Raw genomic sequence first — 26776 nt, 5'->3', positions numbered from 1 at the left:
ACTTCTTTCTGGACAAGGTGAATTCCTTTGAGTTTTCTTTAAAATGTTCCAAATTGCATGAAACTGATTCCAGAATATATTGGGTTGCCCAAAAAGTAATTGCGGATTTTTTAAAAGAAAGTAAATGCATTTTTAATAAAACTTAGTATAAACTTTAATCAAATATACTTTTTTTACACTTTTTTTCTAAAGCGAGCTAAAATTAACAGCTGATAACTGACAGAAGATAGAATGCAATTACGGAGTCACAAGCTGTGAAAAAATTTGTCAACGCCGACTATATGAAAAATCCGCGGCAACCCAATACTTTTCTCATCTCTTAAAATTTCCTTCACACACTTAATTCTGTTTTTGGTGTGTTAAAAATGGTGTTATAAAACTCATTTGAAAATTTCCCAATTTTTTTATGGTTTGCATGGATTGCATTTGCCTTCTGACCACCAACACCACCATTTTTTTATTGACTTTAAGAAATCTCCCATTTTTCAAACTTTTTGTTCTTTGATGATGCTTTTCATTTTATAACTTTACGTCGAAATTCCTAAGAATTTATAAATCTTTCGCAAGTAACCACATCTAAAGCATTCTTCTATTGATGTGTGCATATTATGGCCGTTTTTTTTTTTTTAGATCTCTTAAAAGCATACTTTGTGTTCTGCTTGAACTAAGAACTTCCTCGAAATTGTTTTAATGGTTTATTTAGAAAATGATTTTCGACCATTAAATGGAGTGTTAAATTTTTGAGAAAAAAAAGAAACAAAAATGTAAAGAAATAGAATGCAAATCCAAATTTGTCCATAAACCGTACATTTAGGAACAGAGGCAAACTTATCACATAACACTACTGTCCCATTTAAGTCTAAGCTCAATTATAAGGGACCTCCTTTTTGTAGCCACCGGACTACGCCGGTATTTGAACCCTGGCGTTTAGCGCCAAAAGCGGACAAGCTAAACTCTAATCTACGGTGGCCTTCACTAGTCTAGTTGTATAGTTGAAGTTTAAGTCGGCCGGGTCAAATCTGGGGAACCCACCACCATGGATTCTGCTAAAAAATTTTCCAAAATATATTTAGTTGAAGGGCATAACTTTATTCTTCATACCAAACTTCTGTCAAACAAGCAAAAATTAAAGTTCCTAGAAACCAAAGAAGGATGATCGAGAGACCGGTGTACATGGGTGCTTTATCAGGTTATAGACTGATATTTGCGCGTAGTTTGACACATGCAAAATTTCTGCCAAATCGGATAAAAATTGCGGCTTCCAGGGGCTCAAGAGGTCAAATAGGGAGATCGGTTTATAGGGGAGCTATATCAGCTTGTTGACCGATTTGGACCGTACTTAACACAGTTGTTGGAAATCATAATAGAACACTACATGCAAAATTTCAGCCAAATCGGTTAAAAATGGCGGCTTCCAGGTGCTCAGGAAGTCAAATCGGGAGATCGGTTTAAATGGGAGCTATATCAGGTTATGAAGCGCAATTGTAGAAAGTCATAACAAAACACCTCATCAAAAAGTTCAACCAAATCGGATAATAATTGCGCCCTCTAGAGGCTTTGGAAGTCTAGATCCAAAGTCTGTTTATATGGTAGTTATATCAGATTATGATTATGGTTAGTCCATATTTAGTACATTTGGTGAAGGACACAGGAAAAGTCGTTGTGAAAAAATTTTGCCAAATCAGACAAGAGGTGCGTACTTTAGGGGCACAAGTGCATTCAAGATATCGGTTTATATCAGGTTTTTGACAGATTCGGGTCATACTTGGCACGTATGTTGTAATTCACAGCCAAATCGGATAAAAAATACGCCATCTAGAGGTTTAAAAAATCTAGTTGGGAGATCGGTTAATATGGGAGCTGTATCAGGTTTTGAACCAATTTGGACCATACTTGGCACATCTGTGGAATATCTATGAAAACTTCATAGTATAAAATTTCAGCCAAAATAATTACGCCCTCTAGAGGCTTAACAAGTATATTCGGATTCATCTGTTGAATATCTATGAAACCGTCATGATACAAAATTTGAGCCAAATAAGATAAGAATTGCATCCTCTAGAGGTTTAAGAAGTATAGGTGGGAGATCCGTTGATATGGGAACTATATCACGTTATAAACCGATTTAAATCATTCTTAGCACAGTTGGCGGGAAGTCATAAAAAACACCTCTCTCAAAATTGCAGCGAAATCGGATAAGAATAGCGCCGTCTAGAGGCTCAAGAAGTTGAGATTCAAGATTGGTTTATATGGCAGCTATAACAAAACATGGACCGATATGGCCCATATACAATCCCAACCAATCACTACACTAAAAGAAAGTATTTGTGCAAAATTTCAAGCGCCTACGCAAATCGCTAAAATCCAAGTGGGAGACATATATGTCTTGTTCTAAAAGCCCAAACCATAGTTCATTTTAACCCATGAACGACGAATGGGTAAAAAAATATACCCAAGAATAGAGCTATCTTAGAAAATCTCTAGCTCAAATTAGGGAAGATGTATTCTAATGAAATTTACATTGACGTAAAATAGACGAATGAAACTTGTTGAAAAAATTTTCCCCTCGTATAAGGTCATGTTCCGGAGTAAATTGGCTTGCCGAGAGTCCGAAATTTTTTTAGACTCTAAAAATCAAACAAAAAATTCTCCCAAGACTCATAGGAGTGAGATTAATGGAAACCGTTTAGTGTCTTGTTGCATTTCATGGTTTCTATATTAAGAATTTTCGTTATCCTTAATTTTTCGAACATCTTCCAGCTCGAGGTCATATTCAATGCTTTTTATTCAAAGAATAGCATAGCAAAGAACTTATAAAAGTTGAGCAAGTGTGTGTTATTATTCAAAACACTTTGACTGGCTAGTGGATCATGATTTCTGATAGGCCATGGTTTGAGGTTACCATGTCCGCCTATGACGCTGAACGACTGGGTTCGAATCCTGGCAGGACCATCTGAACATTTTTCATCTGTGGGTATCCGCTCCTAATGCTGGCGACACTTACGAGGTACTTTGCCATGTAAAAACTTCTCCCCAAAGAGGTGTCGTTTTCCGGCACGCCGTTCGGACTCGGCTATAAAAAGGAGGTCCCTTATCATTGAGCTTAAAATTGAATCGGACAGCACAATTTGTGAGAAGTTTGGCCCAGTTTCTTAATGGAATGTTCATATATATGCATTTGCATGTGTTTGTTTGTTGTTCTTAGCATTGATGATTAGTTTTTATCGGAATAGGTGAAAGTAAGGCTTTCTTCACACTTACTGCACTAAGGAGAATTAGAGGACTTATTAGAGCCCTGTTTCAAAACAAGAGCGTGCTCTATACCGTACTCAATAATCTTTGGGTATGTAGGACACCTTAATCAATTTCACAAAGGTGGTGAAAAGATACATGGCGTATCAGAAATCATGATCCATTAGCCAGTCAAAGTGTTTTCAATAATAACACACACTTGCTCAACTTTTATAAGTTCTTTTCTATGCTATTCTCTGAATAGAAAGCATTGAATATGATCTCGAGCTGAAAGATGTTCGAAAAATCACAGAGAGATTTTAAAGCACAAAATAAAAGAGCGCAAATAGACAAAATTAATTTATGGCGAAATGCTTACTACTTTTGACAGCAGGTGCGATTTTATGTAAAATTCATTAAAATTCACTTTTCTTAGCTAAATGGTTCCATAATATTAACAAAATTAGTTTAAAAGTGGCTTAGGAAACAAACGTATGTTTTTTAAATTTTTTTTTCATAAAATTTAAACATAAATGCTCTAGATAATGAATGTAATAAATTTTATCAAAATCAGAGAAGGGAATCGAGGATCAGGCGTTAATGTGCTAGGAAGGCTATTGGCTTGTCAACTAGTGGAGCTTCAACCACTCCATCAGTCGAGGTTTCATTTGGTTTGCATACATTTTTTCTGCATCGTCAGTGTCTCTACGACCTAAACAACATTTACTTTTATGTAGTATTCCTCAAACTATTATTTTTATTTAAAAAAAAAAACTTTAATGCTTAATAAAATCCCCATAACTTTAATTTCCAACATACCAATCCACACAACATTTAAATAAGATGTAAAAGGAAAAACATTTAACCACAACAACTATAACTGGCAGAAAACATTTCAACTCATGTTGTTACACTTACCAAACGAGCATTGAATGTCAAGTACGAGAGCAATCGATTTAATTGATATCAAAATGCAATTCAAACAAACAAAGAGCAAAACATGTATCGAAACCTCACCAACCGCAAGCTCTTCAGTTCCCTGGAGAAGGAAGGTAGGAGACTGGTGAGGTGGGGAATATTGTTTTGTACCTTCAACTATGCAATCAAGCATATTCCATTGTATTCTTTTGTCGACTCTTAATTGATAATCTATATTCGAGAATGGTATGTAGCCCCATACAACCAACCACAATGGTACGTGTTCGTTGAAATACCAACATTTTCATAGAAGCATATATGCAGGGAGTATGGTGCGTATGGTCTGTATGGTATGGAAAATTATACATGCGAAGGAAAATCTATGGTGGTCTATATTGTTAGGAGTGGTTTGGTAGTGTAATATGTAACCCCTTGATTAAGCGATTAAGGTGGTTGCTATTGATTTTTTTTATTTTTCCCACAATAAAAGTTAAATTAAAGTGAGAAAAATTCAATTCAATTGCTTTGGTTTGCTGGTGGGTGGGGTTAAAGTTCTAGGGTGTTTCATTAAGACTTAATAGGAAACGCTTAATTTTATGATTGTTTTGTTGAACTGAAATTCTATCCAAATGCAGACGGTTGGTTAATCGACATAAAAATTGTAAATGCAAATTTTGCCCATGAACATTTCACTAATCAAACTTCTCACATATCAATGAGTGCAGTCAGATTCCAGTTTAAGCTCAATCATAAGGGACCAAGTCCGAACGGCGAGCCGCAGTGCGACTCCTCTTTAGAGAGAAATTTTACATGATATAGTATCTCACAAAAGTTGCCAGCATTGGGAGAGGAAAACCACCGCTTAAAATTTTTTCTGACGGTCTCGCCAGGCGTTCAGCGTCATAGCTGGACATGCTAACCTCTGCGCTACGGTGGTCTCCACTATAGGATGGAGGTATACTAATTTCGTCAATCCTTTGTAGCTCATCGAAATACTGATCGTCGTCTTGACGTCTGATCATCGTCTTGACGTCCTAAGTCGATTTAGGCATGTCCGTCCGTCTGTCCAACCGTCCGTCTGTCTGTCTATCAAAAGCACGATAACGTTCAAAGAAGTAAAGCTAGGCGCTTGAAATTTTGAACAAATAATTTTTATTAGTGCAGGTCGGTTGGGATTGTTGCTGCCATATAAACCGATATCGGATCTTGACTTCTTGAGCCTCTAGGGGGCGCAAATCTTATCTTATTGCATGAAGTGTTTTATTTTGCCTTCCATTAACTCTGTCAAGTATAGTTCAAATCGGTTCATAATCTTATATAGCTCCCAAATAAACTGAGTTCGGATCTTGACTTCATGAGCCTCTGGGCGCAACTATTACCAGATTTGGACAAAGTGTTTTGTTGCACAAAGTGTTTTATTTAAACTTCCAGTAACTGTGCCACGTATGGTCTAATTGGGCTATAACCTGATATAGCTCCCATGTAAACCGATTTCGGATCTTGAGTTCTTGTGCCGCTAGAAGTCACAATTATTATCCGATTTGGCTAAAATTTTGCGTGATGTGTTTTGGTTTGACCATCAAAACTGTGCCAAGTTCATAACCTGATAAAGCTGCCATACAAACCTAGCTTCCAGAACCTCCATAAGTCACGATTATTATCCGATTTTTCAGAAATTTTGGGTAAAGTGTTTAATTTTCTCGTAACAACTATGCAAAGTATGGTCGAAATCGGTCCATAACCTGATATAGCTCCCATACAAACCGATCTCCCGATTATACTTCTTGAGCCTCTAGAGGGCGCAAATCTTATCCGATTAGGGTGAAATTTTGAAAAACGACTTCAGCTGTGACCATAAACAAATATGATCTGAATCCGATGATATCGATATCTTAATTGCACTTGAGCCCCTAGAGGGTGCATTTATTGTACGAATTGGGTGAAATTTTCCACAACGACTTCTCCTGTGACCTTCAAAATACGTGCTTAATTAGTCCATATTAACCATAACCTGATATAGCTGCCATATAAACCAACTTCGGATGTTTATTTCTTGCGCCTCTAGAAGGCGCAATTATTATCCGATTAGAAATTTTGAATGAGGTGTTTTGTTATGGCTGTTTGGTCGGAATCAGTTCATAACCTGATATAGCTGCCATATAAACCGATCTCGGATTTTCACAGCTTGAGCCTCTAGGAGTCGCAATTGTTGCAATTTTGAACGAAATGTGCTGTTTTGACGTCGAACATCTGTGCAAAGTATGGTCCTAATCGGTCCTAACAAAAATTTTTTTTTTCCAGAAAATTTGCTGAAATTTTTTTTTATTATTTTTAAAAATAAACAAAAAAAATTCAAAACATTTTTATTAAAAATTTTCTTACCATTTATTATAAAAAATGCTCATAAAAATGTAACTTTATTTTATACATGTACACAATTTTGTCCACTTTTAGGTGAGCATGTAAATTGTTTATTTTGAAGATTTATAAGTTGATAAAGTTGATAATTTTATCTGTTTGCGCTTTCTTTTCTTTGGCCTTAAAATCCATTTGTTTATTGTGCCGAAAATTCTTTCGACGAAGAAAAAACATTTTCTAAGAGACCGATCCTCAGAAGTATGCAATATTTTTCTCCTGCCCTAGGTTTGTAAAAAAACCATGGCATACTTTTAGGTGAGCATATAAATTGTTTATTATAAAGATTTATATGCTGATAATTTTGTCTGTTTGCGCTTTCTTTTCTTTGGTCTTAAAAACCCATTTGTTTGTTGTGTCGAAAATCAAAAATTCTTTCGACGAAGAAAAAACATTCTCAAAGAAACTTGAAGAACATAAAATTTGAACCGACCCCTAGAAGTATGCAATATTTTTTCTTCCCTAGCAAAACCCTTCTAATTAATCGCAATTGTCTCCTGTTAGAACAATATATTTTAAGATTTTTCTTTTTTTAATTTTCCAAAAATATTTCTTTTTAATATTGCAAAAATGTTGGAACCCCTAAAAGTATGCTTTATTTAAATTTCCTGTTTTAAGCAATTCGTTGTCTTCAAAAGAATATAATCACCAATTTCGTTAAGTGTTTTCTGCATAAAACCAATGTTAAGAATCACTGAAAACATGCATTATTATGCTCTTCAAAGTGCCAGCAAATTATGACATTATGACTTTTCAAGCATACCTAAGCTCTTCATGCTTTTAAAGACATTTGCATAAGACCATCATCTACAACAACTAATGCAAATTTGCTGTGGGCTTTCTCCTCCTACACCTTCACACCCTCAAGACGACGTCAGTCAACTTTTAAAGTAGCGAATACGAGAATACATTTCAAAGTAGCCGAGTCAAATACAAAAACTAATGTTAACATAAATATTATGTTAAATGTAAGACTAGTGCATAAATTACTCTAAAACAACTTTATTTGGCACAACAAAGCTACAGGGGCTTCGCCATGGCACTCGGCGATTTTCCAGCAAAATTTATGATATTTTTGAAGTAGACAAAAGTGAAACATAAAAGCCAGCCACACGCACATATTCCAGAAAACAGAAAAGCGAAAGCCTACAATGGCAACACACGCTCTCTGACAATGTGTAAATTTATGAAGACATTTATTAGACAACCAAACGCATATTCAGCATGCATTTTGGGATGCATTACAAAACAACAACAAAAAACAAAACATAACGACATTTAAAATTTCCTAGAGAACAAATTTGCGTTGGACTTAATAAATTGTTGGGGAACAAAAGGAAATTGTCTTGCTGCAAAGAAGAAAACAAAAATCAATAAAGTCCCCCCCCCCCCTACTATGGAAGAATAAGAAAGGAGAGGGTGGTGGGGACTCCTGGAAACCATAGATTTTATCACCTGATTTGAAATGAAATGAGACACGATTAAAACCATAAATTTCCTTAACTCACAGAGAGATGAGAACAAAAACTCATACCACTAGGGGAAATGTAAAATATTTCCGTTTCCCTTAAGCACAAGAAGCAGAGGACGAGGACAGTTGTATGAATGGATGGATGGATGGATGAAATGTCTTGGCTTTCACAAAAAAAAATGTTTTTGGGTTATAAATTAATCTTTCATTTGAAGCGGAAAATATTTTGTCACTTTTCTTTGCCTCCATTTAGGGTTTACGTTTCTTATTTGTTGTCTCCCCTCACATTCTTTTCCGGAGGTCCCTTTATTAAAACACCACAAAAGTGTTGTTTAACATTTTTTTCTTTTTCCCCACTTTTAATTTTTTGTCATTTACTAATTCACTCACTCATATATGTGTCTGTCGTTTGTGATGTTATGGGAATGTAAGCATTTTTCGTTAGTTTGTTTCTCTTTTTGGGATAAAAGGCCTGAATTCAGAATGCATGCTGTTTGATAGGTTGCGTTGATGCGTAGATGAGTAATTGTCATTTCCTGCTGCGAAAGCGTTAATTTACTCATTCGTTTAGAAGTTTTACACTTAAAATTGGACCTCCCTTCCTCCCCTCCCACCAAGAAAAAATGGGGTTAATAAAAATTGTGGTTATTTTTTCTTAAATATTTTTTCCGAAATTTATGGCATCATTTTTTCTTATAAGAAATGTTGAAAGAAAAAAACTATATTTGTGGATTATTGGAAAAAAATCAAAATCCCTATTTTTCCTTTATGATTGCTGGTTGTGTGGTGTTTGAAGTTGTTTGTTTTTTGGGATAATCCAAAATTTTGTTTAGTTTTCGAAAAAAAACCCAACACATGTTAGACATTTGAACAAAAAGATCAGAAGTGTGTTTTATGGACTTTTAAAACTACCTGCTGTTGTTGTTGCTGTTGTAGAGCTGTGTTTTTGAATCTTAGTTTCATTTCATAACACTGCATGGGGTCCTGAATATCCTAGAAAGTGGCCTTAAGTACGTACCTTAAGTATGGCATATTGAATGTGTTTTTGAAAAAACAAAGTACTTGAGGGTATATCTTAAAAGCCAACACTCACATGTGTTAGAACTGAAGGATGAAAAAAAAATACTCAATTGACTAAGCTGCCAAATTGCTTTAGGGATATTAAAAACTAAAAGGCAAAAACTAAACAATTAAAAGGATCAAGTAAAAGCGGACTATGTTCGGCCGGGCCGAATCTTGAGCCAAATCAGGCAAATTTTCTATTCTACTAGCCGAAACGGGCCCGCTCCGCTGCGCCTTCTTTAACTCTCTAATATCTTTAGAGCGTGGGGACACTTCGCCCTGAATGTGGATATATAATTCGTGCCATTGTGGCCTATGACGCTGAACGCATTCGAATCCTGGCGAGAACATCGCACAAAGCGGTGTTTATCCCCTCTTAATGTTGGCGACATTTGCGAGGTACAATGCCATGCATGGTCATTTAAAAAAAAATTCCCCCAAAGAGGTGTCGCATTGCGGGACGCCGTTCGGACTCGGCTATAAAAAAAGGCCCTTTAAACTTGAATCGAAAAGCACTCACTGATGTGTGAGAAGATGACCCCTTCTCGGTTCCTGTTCTTCCTAGGGCAATGTTCTCATTAGGGAAGGGATGGCATCTCAGACATTTCGACTCAATTATGGATATCAAATTCGTGCTGCACTTTCAAATCCCTTTAATTTGAGCCCCATATTGCCATGACCGGTAAATATGAACCTTTTGGAGGGTGTTTTGGGGCTGGGGCGGCCACCGGCACCTTGCTCTGAAAATAGATATCAAATTCGTTCTTTATTCCTAACGGAAATGAAGTTCAGTTTAGGGGGTGCTTTAGGGTGTACCCCAAAATACTTGGCTCCAAAATTGGATATAAAATTCGTTTTCTACTCTCAAATACCTTTCATTTGGGTCCCATATTGACATAATGAGTCAAATAACCCATTTGATGTATCTTTAGGAGGAAAAGTGCTACCTAGACCTAGAACGCAAATTTTATTGTCATATTCGTAATCTACTCCCTAATACCTTTCATTTGAGTCCCATATAGCCATGGTCGGATAATATGCCCATTTGGGGGTATTTGGGGATGGGCGACCTGCCAGTACTTGGACCTAATGTTTTAAGCCATATTTGCAGTCTACTGCCTAATACTTTTCATTTGAGTCCCATATTGACATGAACTTCGATTATATCTGTTTTGAGGAGTATTGGGGTTGGGGGGGCGGGCCCCGCTGGGTTCTTGGATCCAAATTTGAATACCATATTGGTTTTCTGGTGTCCTATACCTTTCATTTGATACTCTTATTGTGCCCATCGGACCACTTTCGGGTATGGGGGTGTTTATGGGGTAAGGGGGAGGGTCCGCCTCCATTCGATATCTAAAAATTATAAAGCCAATGTTTCCTTCCAGACAAACGTACACAATCTATCATATTGTCGTAATGGGTCTAATGGCGTTTTTTTAAAAGGTGTTTATGGGGTAAGGGGGGAGGGTCCGCCTCCACCCGATATCTAAAAATTATATAGCCTATGTTTCCTTCCAGACACAATCTATGAAAATTTTAAGCAAATCGGTTCAACCAAGTATCATATTGTCGTAATGGTTCTAATGGCGTTTTCTGAGGGGTGGCGTGACCCCTTATGCTTCGATTTGATTTTGTATGCCATATTCGAAAACTACTCCCCAATACCTTTCATTTGAGCCCCATATTGAAATAAACGTTCAACATGTCTGTTTGGGGGAGTTTTGGGGTTGAGGCGCTCCGATGGGTACTTGGACTCGAATTTTGATACCATATTCGTATTCTACTCTCCAATACCTTTCATTTGATACCTGCATTGTCCCGATCGGTCCACTTTTGGCTTTGGGTTGTGTTTTTCGCATAAGGGGGAGCGTCCGTCCCCCTTCCGATACCGAAAAATTATATAACCTATGTTTCCTTCCAGACCAACGCCTATTCCTACCTCCTGACCATATTCGTAATCTACTCCCGAATACCTTTCATTTGAGTCCCATATTGTCATGATTGTCAAATAAACCTATTTAAAGGGGTTTTAGGGCTGGGGCGGCCCCCGGCCCCCCAGGTACTTGGACCCAACTTTTATTATGAAATTCGTACTCTACTCTTGAATACCTTTCATTTGAATGCCATACTGTCCCGATCGGTTTACTTTTATTTTTGGGCAGTACTTTTAGGGTAAGGGGAGGGTCCGCCCCCCTCCCGATATCAAAAAATATATGACATATGTTTCTTTCCAGACCAACTAACATAATCTTTGAAAATTTAAAGGTAATCGGTTCAGCCTTTTTTTGGAGTCTATACGGAACAAACAAACAAACACAAATTGGTTTGCAGGTTAGCCTCATCAACTGGGTCTTTGAATATCTGGTTGTCTTTAATGAGAGTAGGGATAGTCGATGAGTCGCCCTTCACTTTTTTCATAAACGACCAAAAACGTTTACTTCCCCTTGGAGAAGCAAGAACTTTGGCACGAAGACGCTGTTCGTGCAGAAGCTTTTCGCGTCTAAGTACTCTGGCACACGAAGTTTTTGACTGTTTGCGTAATAATTCATTACTGGCATTTTTATTTTGAAAACCAATTTCTGACTCTTCCTCTTTCCATCTGACGGCATTTCTGCACGCCTGTTTAAACCAGCTTTTGTTTTTCGATTTAACCGAAATGATTTTCTTTGGGTTCGGTTCATTCACCAGTTACGTCAATTCATTCTGCATGGCCTTAGAAACTTCAAGGCCTCAGAAGTTTAATAGGGAAATGCGTTTGTAGGGGTGTTATATCAGGACATAGACTGATTTAGACCCTACTTGGCAAGGTTGTTGGATTAGTATATACCAACTTTCAGGCAAATTGGATTAAAACTTCGGTTTCAAGGGGCTCTAGATGTCAAATCAGTAGATCGGTTAATATGGGAGCAACATCAGAATATAGACCGATTTTGACCGAGCTTGGCGCTGTTATTGGAAGTCATCATAGGTTAGGTTGGCGGAGGATGATGCCAAGACCTTAGTCGTATAGACATCCACGTTGGCAAGATTAAGACCCATTGTGATTCCCTTAATCACAAAACACTATGTGCTAACTAGTCAGCCAAATTAGACAACAATTTCGGTTTCCAGAGGATCAAGATGTCAAATCGGTGGGCATGGTTTACATGGGATCTACATCAGGTTATAGACCGATTTGGACCGTTTTGGCACAATGTGCTAACTTTCGGCCAAACCAGACAATAACTGCGGTTTTCAGAAGCTTAAGATGTCCAATGGGGAGGTCGTTTTATATGGAAGCTACATTGGGTTATAGACCGATTTGATCTATACTTTGTACAGTTGTTGGAAGTCACAACAGAACACTATGTGCGAAATATCATCCAAATCGGATAACAATTGGTTCCAGGGGCTAAAGATTGAAAATCGGTGTGTAGATTTATATGGGAGCTATATAAGGGTATAAACCGATTTGGACCATAAAAGGTTCAGTTGTTGGAAGTCATGGCAGAAAACTATATGCCAACTATCAGCCTAATAGGACAACAATTTCGATTCGCAAAATGTCTAATGGTCGTTTTACATTGGAGCTACGTCAGGTTATGGACTAATTTGGACCGTATTCGGTACGGTAGTTGGAAGTCTTAACAAAACACACTAACGTGGAATAATCGAGACGACGATAGGAGTCTGGATGGATTAGAAGAGGTTTCTGTTCGGAAACCTGAGATGACACTTGAGATCGAGTGGGAAACTCTGCTGCCAGAGGAAATGCCTTGGATTGACGCAACTCATGCTACACAGTTGAATCAAAGCTTGAGGACAGAGTGGGCCTGGGCTCTACATTGAGAATCCAGGGACTGAGATCTGTTTTGGAATGCCTGACCTGCAAACTTTGGTCAAGCTCCTGTAGGTGAGCATTGTCGTTCTGGTCCAAAGGACCGGTCGCCGCAGGAACATGGTGGCCATTGGTTATTTAAAGGCACGAGTAACTCGCCTTGTCATATCGAACATCATAGACACTCAGTGTTTGTGCAAGAGCCGGTGCCGCCTGGCATTTTACTGAGACTCTCCGCTAGATACCGCTGATTGTCCGCGACTGCCGTTGCAGCTACTCCGTATGGAGCATTCCACTAGCCGCAACCTGTGGACCCGCCCGATATCTTGCAGCTAAGCTTATCTTGACAGCAATGAACACCAAACTGATCGGATCACACTGTTCCAGCCAGTGTGGTGCTTACAGTTATCCCGCGCCAGGTCCCGGACTGATAATCCGAGCACGCTATCAACTTGGCTACCGGGGCGCCTATATGCAGGCTTAGTCGTCGAAACTAAAATTAGCTCAAATTTGAAATTTAGAATTTCAAGAGATAAAGGAAATCCTTGGGCAAAATTTGGATAAGATTGGTTGGCATATGCGTTGGCGTAGATCCTAAATGTAAATCGAGAGATTTATGCATATGGGAGCTATATCTAAACCGATTTATATCAAGTTCATCAGCAATATCGAAACTCATGTGAGGCTCCCTTGTTCCAAATTTCGTGACAATCGGTTCAAAACTGACCACATTATTGCAATATCAGTCCAAATCGGACAACATATATGCGTATGGGAGCTATGTACAAATCTGCATCGATTTTTTCCAATTTCAAAAAGCTTCGTAAAGGAGGCCAGTAAAGGAGTCTGCGCCAAGTTTGAAGACGATGGGATGAAAATTAAGACCTGTACATTGTATACAAATTAACATAGACAGACGGACAGACAGCCATAGCTAAATCGAAGGAGAAAGTGATTCGGAGTCGATAGCTATACTTATCAATGATGAGTCCTACTCTCTTCCTTCTGGGTGTTCCAAACAAATGAAGTCAAAGTACCCTGCAGTAGTGGTGTTGGGTATAGAAATCAAATCGGCGTATAATTGAGATTTTAGAGACTCAAAGGCAAATAAGGAATCAGCTTATATGGGAACTTAATCTTCTATTTTCCCAAAAAAGAAACACAATCGGGAATTACTTCTTTTTATTATAAAATAATTTTTATTGTCTCAAATGCTCTGATTTCTTCCCACTGCCAATTAAAAATTGACAATTTGTTTCCAAGAAATGCGGGACTTTGATTTGGCTGAGGACATAAGAATGCAACAAAATAAAAACACAAACTCCAAATGTTCAATGAGCCCCCAGATCACATGAATAAGAAACATATAAAATTTATTTTACTAATTGTTAACACAGAAATGAACAGTGACAAAACAAGATGAACACACACAAAAAAAAACCCATAACTCTCTCAGACATACATAATAATAAAAAAAAATCATGAATATGACTTAATTAAGAACCCTTGAAGATGATCACTCTATAAAACACAAAACAGGAGAGTAAACTTTTTTTGGAGAAAAATCAAAGAATTATAAAAAAAATAAATAAATTTCAACATTCTTGCTCACATGATGACTTAGATGGCTTTGATGATCATTATGATCATCATTGTCAAATAAATCGCACATGTGTCACAAGTTTCATATGCCGCTCATAAAGCGTTCGACAAAGCAAGCATATGCCATTACTATGACCCAAAAATCACGGGTTACAGTCACTGAATACTTTTTTTTGTTTAACATAAAACAAAAATGCTAGAAAATTTAATAGATTTTATTTTATTTAAATTTATGATCATACAGCAACACACATAATTTTCGCGCTTTTTTCACACATTCGCTGTAGAAATGCCTGAGCACGAGTTTAGTTTATAACGCCGTCACTCTCAATCATAGCATGACTAAATTCTCAGGGTTTTATATCTTGTCTGCGGCATTGTTGTTGCTATTGGCTGGTGTTGTTGAAAAAAACAATTTAATAATTTAATATACCCCTTAATAATTTTATGTTGACTTAATGCCTTTGATAGGCAATGCTTTACAAAAAAAAAAAAATAAAAATTATGTGAAGCATAGCATAGAGAACAGATTGAAAGTGAAAATTATGATTTTATTATTTAATAGGGAATAATGGTGCATAACAGATGGCTTAAATAGCTTAGATGTGAAAAATTATTGTAAAAAAGTTATAATATTTGAAATATATAGCAAAATTAATAATTTATTTTTATAAAAAATTTTCACAAGATTTAATTTTTCAAGAAAATATTCACAAAATTTTATTTCTATAGAAAATTTTGTCAAAATTTTATTTCTATAGAAAATTTTGTCAAAATTTTATTTCTATAGAAAATTTTGTCAAAATTTTATTTCTATAGAAAATTTTGTCAAAATTTTATTTCTATAGAAAATTATGTCAAAATTTTATTTCTATAGAAAATGTTGTCAAAATTTTATTTCTATAGAAAATTTTGTCAAAATTTTATTTCTATAGAAAATTTTGTTAAAATTTTATTTCTATAGAAAATTTTGTCAAAATTTTATTTCTATTGAAAATTTTGTCAAAATTTTATTTCTATTGAAAATTTTGTAAAAATTTTATTTCTATAGAAAATTTTGTCAAAATTTTATTTCTATAGAAAATTTTGTCAAAATTTTATTTCTATAGAAAATGTTGTCAAAATTTTATTTCTATAGAAAATTTTGTCAAAATTTTATTTCTATAGAAAATTTTGTCACAATTTTATTTCTATAGAAAATTTTGTCAAAATTTTATTTCTATAGAAAATTTTGTCAAAATTTTATTTCTATAGAAAATTTTGTCAAAATTTTATTTCTATAGAAAATTTTGTCAAAATTTTATTTCTACAGAAAATTTTGTCAAAATTGTATTTCTATAGAAAATTTTGCCAAAATTTTATTTCAATAGAAAATTTTGTCAAAATTTTATTTCTATTCTATAGAAAAAAAAAAAAATAAATTTTGTCAAAATTTTATTTCTATAGAAAATTTTGTCAAAATTTTATTTCTATAGAAAATTTTGTCAAAATTTTATTTCTATAGAAAATTTTGTCAAAATTTTATTTCTATAGAAAATTTTGTCAGAATTTCATTTTTATAGAAAATTTTGTTTCAAAAAAAATTTGGTCAAAATTTTATCTCCAAGTTTGAGGTGAAATTTACTTTTTATTTTTGGTTGTTTCATTTTATCGATGAATTTCTTTATCCATCTGAAAACAATCGGCTTTTGCTTCAATTTAGAATAGAAAAAAATAGAGGCATTAGTGATGTGCTTAAATGCGTTAGTCAGACTACGGAGATCGTATTTTCGAAGCTAACCAAAGCTCCATCATCAGACCAAAGCTTGATCATAGTACGCTTTCCTTAAGAAAGGGGGAGTTTTGGCACAATTCACATTAGGAGAGGGTAGTTAAAGTACCCTTTCCAAGGGTAAAGGGTAGTTCTACTACCCTTATCTTGGGAAAAGGCTAGTTAAAGTACCCTTTCCTTGGGAAGAGGGTAGTTATAGTACCCTTTCCCTGGAAAGAGGGTAGTTATAGTACCCTTTCGCTGGGAAGAGGGTAGTTATAGTACCCTTCCCTTGGGGAAAGGGTAGTTATAGAACCCTTTCCAAGGCGAAAGGGTAGTTATAGTACCCTTTTCATGGGGAAAGGGTAGTTATAGTACCATTTCCAAGGGGAAAGGGTAGTTATAGTATACTTTTCTTGGTAAAAGGGGACAGGGTAGTTGTAATACCCTTTTCTTGGGTAAAGGGTACCTTTTCCTTGCGAAAAGTTATAGTAGCCTCCCCTGGTAGTTAAGATACCCTATCCGTGGAGAAAGGGCAACTATAGTACCCTTTCCTTTAATGAAAGGGTAGTAATAGTTCTCTTTCCCTGGGGAGAGGGTAGTTATAATACCCTTCCCTAAGGGAAAGGGTAGTTATAGAACCCTTTCCAGGGGGAAAGGGTAGTTAAAGTACCCTCTCCAAGGGAAAAGGGTAGTTATAATACCCTTTCCAAGGGGAAAGGGTAGTTTTAGTACCCTTTTCTGGGGGAAAGGGTAGTTACAGTACCCCTTCCTTGGGGGAAGGTTAGTTATAGTTATAGGAAAGGGTAGTTATAGGGTAGTATAGCTACCCTTTCCTCAAGGAAAGAGCACTATAATTACCCTTTCCCCGAGGAAAGGGTAGTATAGCTAACCTTTCCCCAAGGAAAGGGTACTAAAAAGAGGGTAACTATAGTACCCTTTCCTTGGGAAAAGGGTAGTAATAGTACCCTTTTAGTAGTTAAAGTACTTATTCCTGGGGAAAAGTGTAGTTATAGTACCATTTACATGTAGTTAAGGTCCCGTTTCCGTGGAGAAGGGAAAGGTTAGTTATAATACCCTTTTCTTGGGGAAAGGCTAGTTATAGTAATCTTTTCTTGGGAAAAGGGTAGTTATAGTACCGTTTTCTTGGAAAAAGGGTAGTGATAGTACCGTTTTCTTGGGAAAAAGGTAGTTATATTGCCCTTTTCTTGGGAAAAGGGTAGTTAAAGTATCCATTTCTTGGGGAAAGGGTAGTTATAGTACCCTTTCCTTGGGGAAAAGGTAGTTATAGTACCCTGTTCTTGGGGAAAGGCTAATTATAGCAAACTTTCCTTGGGGAAAGGGTAGCTATAGTACCCTTTACTTGGGAAAAGGGTAGTTCTAGTACCCTTTTCTTGGGAAAAGGGTAATTACAATACCCCTTTCTTAGGGAAAGGGTAGTAATAGCACCCTTTCCTTAGGGAAAGGGTGGTAATAGTACCCTTTCCTTTGGGAAAGGGTGGTAATAGTACCCTTTCCTTAGGGAAAGGGTAGTAATAGTACCCTTTCTTTGGGCATAGGGTAGTTATACTACCCTTTTCCTTGGGCATAGTGTAGTTATAGTACCCTTTTCTTAGAGAAAAGGCAGTAATAGTTATTTTTCCTTAGGGAAATGGTAGTAATAGTGCCCTTTCCTTAGGGAAAGGATAGTTAGAGTGCCCTTTCCCTTGGGAAAGGTTAGTAATGGTACCCTTTCCTTAGGGAAAGGGTAGTTATAGTACCCTTTCCCAAGGGAAAGGGTACTATCTTTCCCCAAGGGTACTATAACTACCCTTTCCTTGGGGAAAGGGTAGTTATAGTACACTTTTCTTGGGGAAAGGGTAGTTATAGTATCCTTTACTTGGAGAAAATGTAGATATTGTACCCTTTGCTTGGGGAAAGAGTAGTTGAAGAACTCTTTCCTTGTAAAAACCGTAGTACCCTTTTCTTATGAAAAGGTAATTCTAGTACCCTTTCCTTGAGAAGAGGGGAGTCATTTTCCCCTTTTCTTTGGGGAAGGGTAAATAACTACCCCTTTTTTCAAGAAAGGGTTGTTATTTTAGTCTTTTCTTAGAGAAAGGGCAGTTATTTCCCAAAAAAAGGGTAACTATTTGAACCTTTCCTTGGGGAAATGGTAATTATTTTACCCTTTCCTTGGGGAAAGGGTAGTTTTTTTTGCTCATGCCTTGGGGAAAGGGTAGTTATTTTACCTTTTCCTTGGGAAAAGGGTTGTTTTTTACCCTTTCCTTGGGGAAAATGTAGTTAGAGTAGTCTGTTCTGTTTGCTTGAACCAAATCGTATTAAAATTGCGAGATCGGTTTATATGTGAGCTATTATATGAGGTTATGCACCCATTGGGACCATGGCTTTTACAATATCGTGACAGAACACTGCATGCTAAATTTTGTTTAATCGTATAAAAAGTATAGTTTTAAATTTTTTAGAAATTATTGCTTCAATTAAAATTACCAAAATGTGTATCAAAATTCTATATCTGTTAAAATTTGTTTATGTCAATTTTCTAACTTGCCTACGTCCATGATTATGTCGAACTACTTGTATCAGGTTAAATCTAGTTCCTATTGTTTAAAATAAGTCTCTGTGGGATTAATTAATACGCTAATTAAGTGTAAATTATATATAAAAAAAAGAAAAAGAAGAGAAACACACACTCAATGAGAATCAAAGACTGATTTAACATTTTGGGATGAGCAATAGCAGCAAAAGCCCTGGGCGAGGCATTCATTTGCTTGATGTCCAATGATGCCGAGAGAATGGCTCTAATTAAAGGCAAGCAAGCAAACATCCAGCTGGAATAGTCATCTATTCCAACAACAAGGCACTGACAAGAGGAATAGAGATTTAGATTTTCAGTTACAATTTAGCATTTAAAGTGGACAATTAAACGAAGAAATAGTTAACAAAAAAAAAACAGAAACGAGAAACGAATACAACAAGCGAATCGAAAACTATTTTTTGATAAATTTTCATAAAAGAAAAGTAAAAGCACCAAAGAAAGCGAGACAAAAAAAAAATGTCTTTTCGAAAACCCAAATTTCGTTTATTGCGACATTGTACAGTTTTCAATCGAACCGTGGACGAGGATGATGATGTGGATACAGATGGTGATGGCGATGGCGATCAACAGTATATTGACATGTTGCCAAGGGGTGAGATTGCAGACATTTGTGTTATTTTTATGAAAAAATTCAATTTAAAGAGAATTTTTTTTGGTAAAAAGTCACGTTTTTAAATTTAAATTTGGCATTTTGTCAATCATGCTAACAGTTCCAATTGGCCCAATGACAGCTCTAGTGCAACACGAGATGTTTTTTTGCAGTATGTTATAAAATTGTGAAAAAATAAACCTGCCCATTTAAATTAAAGAAAACCACTTAACTTTGTGATAAAAACTTTCATTCGTCAATCTTTGGGGCAAAAAAAAAGCAGACATCTCCCTTCTAAAGACTTGCTGTTTCCCATTAAAACTCTAGACAATGAAAACGCCATATAACACTTAACAGATGTTGTTTAAGCAAAACCAAAAAGAAAAGGAATGTCTGCGGACTTACTTTTTTGCAGATTTTATTTTCTCATCTTTTATTTCTGTTGAAATTAAAATTCAATACTTATTATCCTCCCTTTGGGCAATGGCTTTTGCATGGGATTTTAAACTTTGTTTTTTTCTTCTTCAAGTCCCCATTGTCTCCATGTTGTCAGCTGCATTGTCTGTAAATTGTAAATGAAATATGTCATTTTAATTTGTATAACCGAAAACCCAACGTTAATTGGGAAGCCATGTAAAAGTAAGCAAAAAGTTACATTGAGTGGTGAAAAACTTTTAACGTGAAGAGAAAAAAGGGGGGAAAAGGAGATGCGAAGAACTTGTTGAGCTTAAATTCTCTGAAAGAAAAGACAGAAAAGCAAATTATCTTAAAGAATTTTTTTTATCATTTTTGTATAACTGTCTGCGAGATTTCTATGTAGGTGGCCTTTTTAAATCCCGAAAACAGAATATCAAGAGTAGATATCTTAAAAAAGTGTTCAAGTTCCTAATATAATGTGAAAATAAATTTTATGATAAACTAGCTGGAGCGGGCCCACTCCGCTGCGCTTTCTTTTACTTTATATGGACAAAAATTTTCCATGGCATATTTTTTTTCGACTATAAAAGAGCTTTTAGTGAAATACCATGCTACGAAAATTGTATATTGCTTGACAAACATTTATCTTATATGAATCCCATATGATCTTTATTGCTCTACGAATTTTAGTTTGGATGTAAGACGTACGTCCATTCTTAAAATACTTTATTTCAGCCCAATATGCTCATGATGTCTGATTTAGGTGTGTTTTCGGGGGTGAGGTGGTCCCCCAGACACTGAAAAAATATCACCATCATGCTCTTTTTTTTAAATCCCATATTGCAGTTGGTTTTGACGGGAGTTTACAGGATGAGGCGTCTCCCAAACACATGGCCCCAAGATTGGTTATCAAATTCTTTTTCTAATCTCAAATACCTTTCATTTGAGCTACATATTGGCTTGGTCGAAAAATTGTTACCCTCTGGGAGTTGTTTTGGGGAAGCGGTGATGCCTAAAATACGGGGTCCTACATTTGGATACCAAATTCGTATTCTACTCCTAAATACCTTTATTTGAGCCCCATATTGCAATGGTCAGTAAAAAATTGGTGTTTGTGCTCAATTCTCATCTATTTGAACCCCATATTGGCATTGGCCTCAAAATTGGATATCAAATTCGTTTTCTAATCTCAAATACCATACACTTGACCCCTTATTGAAAAAGCCAGCATATATGTCCGGTTTGGGGTATGGACCCTAAAAACTATGAATATCGAGCTCCACTGTCTTGAAGACCCAAATTGTCTTGGCGAGCAAATACGTCCTACTTGGGGGTTGTTATGGTGGTGGGACGTCCCTTAGACAGTTGGTCCCGAATGTTGATGTCAGATTCCTGATCTACTCCCAAATACCCTTCAATTGAGCTCCATTTCTCCATAGTCGGCAAACATGACCGGTTTGGGGGATGGTGTGGCCTCTCGGTGACTTGGCTTTAAAAATTTATATCAGATTCGTGGTCTTTTCTAAAATATCTCTTATTTGAGCCTCATATTTCAATGGTCAGCAAATACTTCCTATTTGGGTGGTGTTATGGGGGTGGGACGTCACCTAGTCAGTTGGTCCCGAATGTTGATATCAGATTCATGGTCTACTTTCATATACCATTAATTTGAGCCCCATATTTCCATAGTCGGCAAACATGACCGGCTTGGGTGATGGGCGGCCACTCAGTGAGTTGGCTTTGAAGATATATATCGGATTCGTGTTATTCTACAAAAACCATCTTAGTACAGCCCCATATTGGAATGGTCAACAAATACGTCCTACTTGGGTGGTGTTGTGGGGGTGGAGTGGCCCCATAGACACTTTTCCCGAATATTGATATCAGATTCGTGGTTTACTCCCGAAGACCTTTCATTTGAGCCCCATATTGCTATGCTCGTAAATTTGTATGTTCTCGGGGATGCGGTCCCTCAAATACTTGGATATCAGATTTGTATTCTACACTCAAATACCTTTTATTTAAATCAGAAAATAAGTCCTGTTTGGGGGTTGTTTCGGGGGAAGGGTTGGACCCCCAGAAACCTGGTCCAACATTTGGATATCAGATTCGTATTCTACTCGCAAATACCTTTCATTGGAGCCCCATATTGTCATGGTCGGTAAATATGTCCGATTAAGAGTGTTTTGGGGGTTGGGGTGGTCCCCCTAACACTTGGTCGGACAATTGGATATCAGATACGTTTTCTTATCCTAAATACCTTTCATTTATGTCCGATTAAGAGTGTTTTGGGGGTTGGGGTGGTCCCCCTAACACTTGGTCGGACAATTGGATATCAGATACGTTTTCTTATCCTAAATACCTTTCATTTGAGTCCCATATTGTCGTGATTGGTCTAAATGTATTTTTGGTAGGTTTTGGGGAGGGGCGCCCCCCCTAGGTACCCCATCCGAAATATGGATTTCAATTTTTTGTTTGTAGGTTACTATAAGAGAGCACACAAAATTTTGCTTAAATGGCACCGCCCATCTCGGAGATCTGGCGTTTCTGAAAATTAAAGTAAGGGGGAGGGTCCGCTCCCCCTTCAGATATCAAAAAATCTGGTATCCTATTTTCCCCACCGGATCATTATGCACCATCTGTGAACATTTAAAGAACATCGGTTTTTTTGGAAATTAAATTTTCTTTAATTTTGATTAAAATTTAATATTATAATGAAAAAATATTTCAAAAATCTTCCATTGGCAATAATTTTGCATAAAACAAGACTCAATATTTTGCATACCCATAATTTGTCTTTTTTTCCATGCGCCTCAAATGTATGTTTGGAATATTCCTCTGGCATAACGGGTGGATAGGAAGCTTCACTTGCAAAGACTCTGAGAAGTGGCAACATTAAAAAATATTTAAACAGGAAGGAAAGCATACTGCAAGAAGAAAAGAAAACGCAACTTCTGAAATTCAAATGGCATACGCACATGCAACAGTTCCCTGCAGCAGTTATAAGAAAACGGTGCCGGATTTCGCAGCACATAAGTCAACAATGACAAAAGCGTGGAAATGTAAACAAAATGTCACAAAAGCGAAAATAGCAAGAGAGGAACAGTGGCAATAAACTAAGTTTTAATTGAAAACATTTTTTGGCTGCAAAATGGTTTAAATCTGGCGCCCAACGTAAGGTGTATTTTTTTTTTTTTTTGAAAAATCAACTTTAAACTAGGCTGCCAATAATATTAGCAACAAATTTAAAAATTTGTTTTTATACAGGAAATTTCACTTGAAAACTTGTTGGTAATAGTTCTGGCGCCCAACGTAAAGGGCATAGAAAAAAAATTAAATAATTGTTATTAGGTTCCAATGGAACACATGATGGCGGACATTAAATAAAAAAAAGTTAAAAACAAACAAAAAAAAGTAAAAACGTGTTAAGTACAACGGTGCTGATACTTTGGATACTCACCATCATGGACCATATCCATAGTAATATGCAAATTGGGGTTGATCTGGATCATATTTGATTCAGGCCCCGAGAACTGTTTTACAAGCCACAGTTTCAGCTAAATCGGGCAATAAATCCGCTTCTTATGGAATAAAGACCCTAAATTAGAAGATCGGTCTATATGGTAGCTATATCTAAATATATTCTGATCAGGACCATATGCAAGTCCAATGACGGGAGGCTTAATGCATCAAATTGCGTCAAATTGTAGCGAAATCGGGTAATCAATGCAGCGTTTATGAGCTTAAGAACCTTAATCAGCAGATCGGTCTATATGGCAACTATATTTGAATAAAGACCGATCCGAACCATATTTGAGTTGGATATCGGGAGACTTTCACACACTCACTGTTTAAAATTTCAGCGAAATGCCACAGTCGGAGCAGCCCCGGGTACTTTGCCCTACATTTTTTAATCGGATTCGTACTATACTCCCAAATATCTATAATTTGATTACCATATTTTTCCAATTGTCTCATACCTTCGTTTGGGGAATTTGGGTGATGAGTTCCTCCTGCATATCGGATTTATGTGTTGGACAACTACTACAAATTTGCCCATGAACATTCCATTAAAGAACAGGGGCAAACTTCCCTCATATCAATGAGTGCTGTCCAAATCAAGTTAAAGCTCAATTATAAGGAGCTTCCTTTTTATAGCCGAGTCGGAATAGCGTGCCGCAATGCGATACCACTTTGGGTGTCACAAATGTCGCCAGCATTAGAAGGGATAACCACCGCTGAAAATTTTTTTGTGGTATTCTCGCCAGAATTCGAAACCAGGCGTTCAGCGTCATAGACAGAACTCTGCGCTACGGTGGCCTCCAATTTTTGCCAATTATTTGGGCATAAAAAAATTGATAGGGTTCAAACAAAAAATTCCTGTTTTTTGCGGGTCAGGATGGGAAACTGCTTTACATCTGTGACGAGTACATCTCTCGCCTTATGCTGAACTCCTTTATTACAACCGCACAATCTGCACCGATTTTTTCTTGATACCCGAAAAATTTTGCAACCTTTACAGGCATATATAAAATTTTCAATCGGTTCACAACAGGTCACACAATCTCAAAAATACCGGCGACAACTTGACTAAAATTTTCAAAAAAAAAAAATGTTCTAAGTCGAATAACTCATAAATCGTTGGAGATATTTCATATTTTTGGAAATTTTTTGTAGGGGTATACGAGTTCCATCTTTTCACAAAAGCATCAAGCCGATCGGACCATACAACCAACCTTCAAGCCCAAGGACCAACCTTTTGAATCCACTAGGACCCCCAAATTTTGCATACTTATGTGAAAACACCTCAACATTGGCTGTGTTACGTTTCGTATACACATCTCTATCCATTCAAAACTTCAAGAATTATTTCCAAGATTTTTCAATTTGGCAACACTGTGCATCGCCGTGCTTGATATTTTTTGCAAATCTTTACATCGGGGAGAAGTCATCGCGTCCACATAGGTCCCAATCCCACTCGCTCTCCATAATCTCCTCTCGCATGTTCCGTTTGAATTTCACCCTCTTCACTTTGGGTGGTGCACCTCGAGGTGTAGAGTCTGGCGCTCTCCATGGGCTGTAGGTCTATCGGAACCATTCTTGCTATTAGAAGGGCTGCGGGCTTTGCCACTGTCCGGTAGGATAATATGTCCATAAAATCCGGCATCCTCTGTACCAAGAGTAGGGATTCGCTCGGCATGCTGCCTGCAGAATCTGGCCCCATATTTTGCTTCCATAAAAGAAGATGCTATTGCATGTCCCCATTAAGAGTCTGCGACTATTCGGGAGAGGCCCAGCTATGTTTTCTATCAGTCCACTGAGTTGCGTCGTTGTGTTTAGATAAATTCTGAAACATGTTTGGTTTAAGCATTTTTTATATTCCCCGCAAATATGTTATGTTTGCTGCAAACATTTAACGTTTGTCGTAAACAAACTATTTTTCTTAATTTTCTTACAAAGAAGAAACTTTTTCCTTGGGATTTTTGTTAAAGACAAAAAACAACAAATCTTTTGAGAACCATTCTAGAACATATTTTGTGTTTGTAGCAAATCTTAAATATATGCAAAAAAGTTAGCAAATTATACTTGCACTGAAACTTTTCAAATGAAACATTTTAGTGCAAACATTGAATATTTGATGGTAAGCTAATTTAGTTCTTGCAATTCTGGCAAATGTTCTTTTTTCATTGTTTTTGTATTTCCCTTGGACCCACTATGCAAATGGCGTGAAATCTGTTTCTTTTTCATTTTCAACGACTAAAACGATGTGACACAAACAACTGCTGTTGTCTTCCATCTGCTGATCTGCTACTGTCGCCATCCCTTCTTCTTCCTCTTTTGGTTTCCTTGGATGATGCTGCTGCTGGTGCTATTCTTTGGTTGCCATTCATGCTTGCAACTTATGGTGGGTGTCACAAAGTTCAATATTTGCCTTCATTTTTAGTAGGAACAACGAAGCCAAATGCAGTAGTATTTGGTGGCCACGCTTGCCGATAACATCATAACAAACACTAAAACAACGAAAAATAGCAGCCGCAGCAACTGAAAAAATCCTCAAAGCATCGAGAAAAACGAGAAAATTAAATAAAAACAAAACTCAAAAAACCATTTCATACTCCTACAAAAATAAAATAACGAAAAATATATAAAACGCTTTGATTTGCTAAAATAAAAGCTGCCTTAATCAGTGTCAACAGAGTTTGTCTGCGGGGTACAATCATGGTGTTTGTCCCTCTATCCATGGCCATAATTCTGTGCAATGCGATGTGAATGTGAACCTTAAAACAATAAAAATCAAACAGATTTGTGTTGTTCTTCTTGTTGTAATAGTTATTTGAAAAGCTAAATCCAGTATTGTGCATTAGTGAGTGCTACGATGCATGCATGTGTGCGTACGTCCGTGTTTGTTTTACCGAACGTGACTAAATTTATGTTATTTATTTAAACTTTTTTTCGCCGACATTAAGTGTTTTATAAACGTTTTTGAAATATAAGCGCTGCTGCTAAAAAGGATTTACTCACAAGAATATATTAAAGCTCTATTGAGTGTATATGGATGTTCTGCCGGTAGCTGGACCATAAAGTTCCCCCCCCCCCCCACCTCTCGTGCATAAATGTTGATAGAGTAAATCTGGCATAGTGTTGTTGCTTAGAGAGAGAGAGAGAGATAGAGAGAGTGCGCCCGTTAGAGATGATTTGCTTTTGTTTTTACATTCTCTAATCCATGGTAATTTATTGTTGTTAGTTTAAGGTTGTTGTGTTTTGTTGTTGCTGTTATTTTATGGACTATTGTGACCATTGAAATGCAAAGTTTTTCAGTGTTTTGACCACCTTTGGGGGATTTTCAAGGAAAATTTATGGCAAAAAAATGTGATATTTGTCATACAAGTAAAGAATGATTTATGTCA

At 36.6% G+C, this 26776-nt stretch overlaps 1 protein-coding gene across 4 annotated transcripts in view; it reads left to right on the top strand.

Moving 5' to 3' along the window:
- The window catches only part of LOC106091641 (uncharacterized), a 171543-nt gene that overhangs the window by 128216 nt on the left and 16551 nt on the right, over positions 1-26776 (top strand). The window contains exon 1 of one of the 4 annotated variants that reach the window (XM_013258229.2): positions 19233-19454. The exons of the other annotated variants lie outside the window; for them this stretch is intronic. Within the exon in view, the coding sequence (XP_013113683.2) occupies positions 19319-19454 (136 nt within the window). The 5' untranslated portion in view covers positions 19233-19318. Of the gene's footprint in view, positions 1-19232; positions 19455-26776 lie in introns of those variants that run through there. 4 annotated transcript variants of the gene reach the window in all.

This window comes from Stomoxys calcitrans, chromosome 2 (assembly GCF_963082655.1).
Source record: "Stomoxys calcitrans chromosome 2, idStoCalc2.1, whole genome shotgun sequence".
Lineage (NCBI taxonomy): Eukaryota > Metazoa > Arthropoda > Insecta > Diptera > Muscidae > Stomoxys > Stomoxys calcitrans.
The sequence above is the reverse complement of the archived record's forward strand: the minus strand, read 5'-3'. Positions and strand labels throughout refer to the sequence as shown.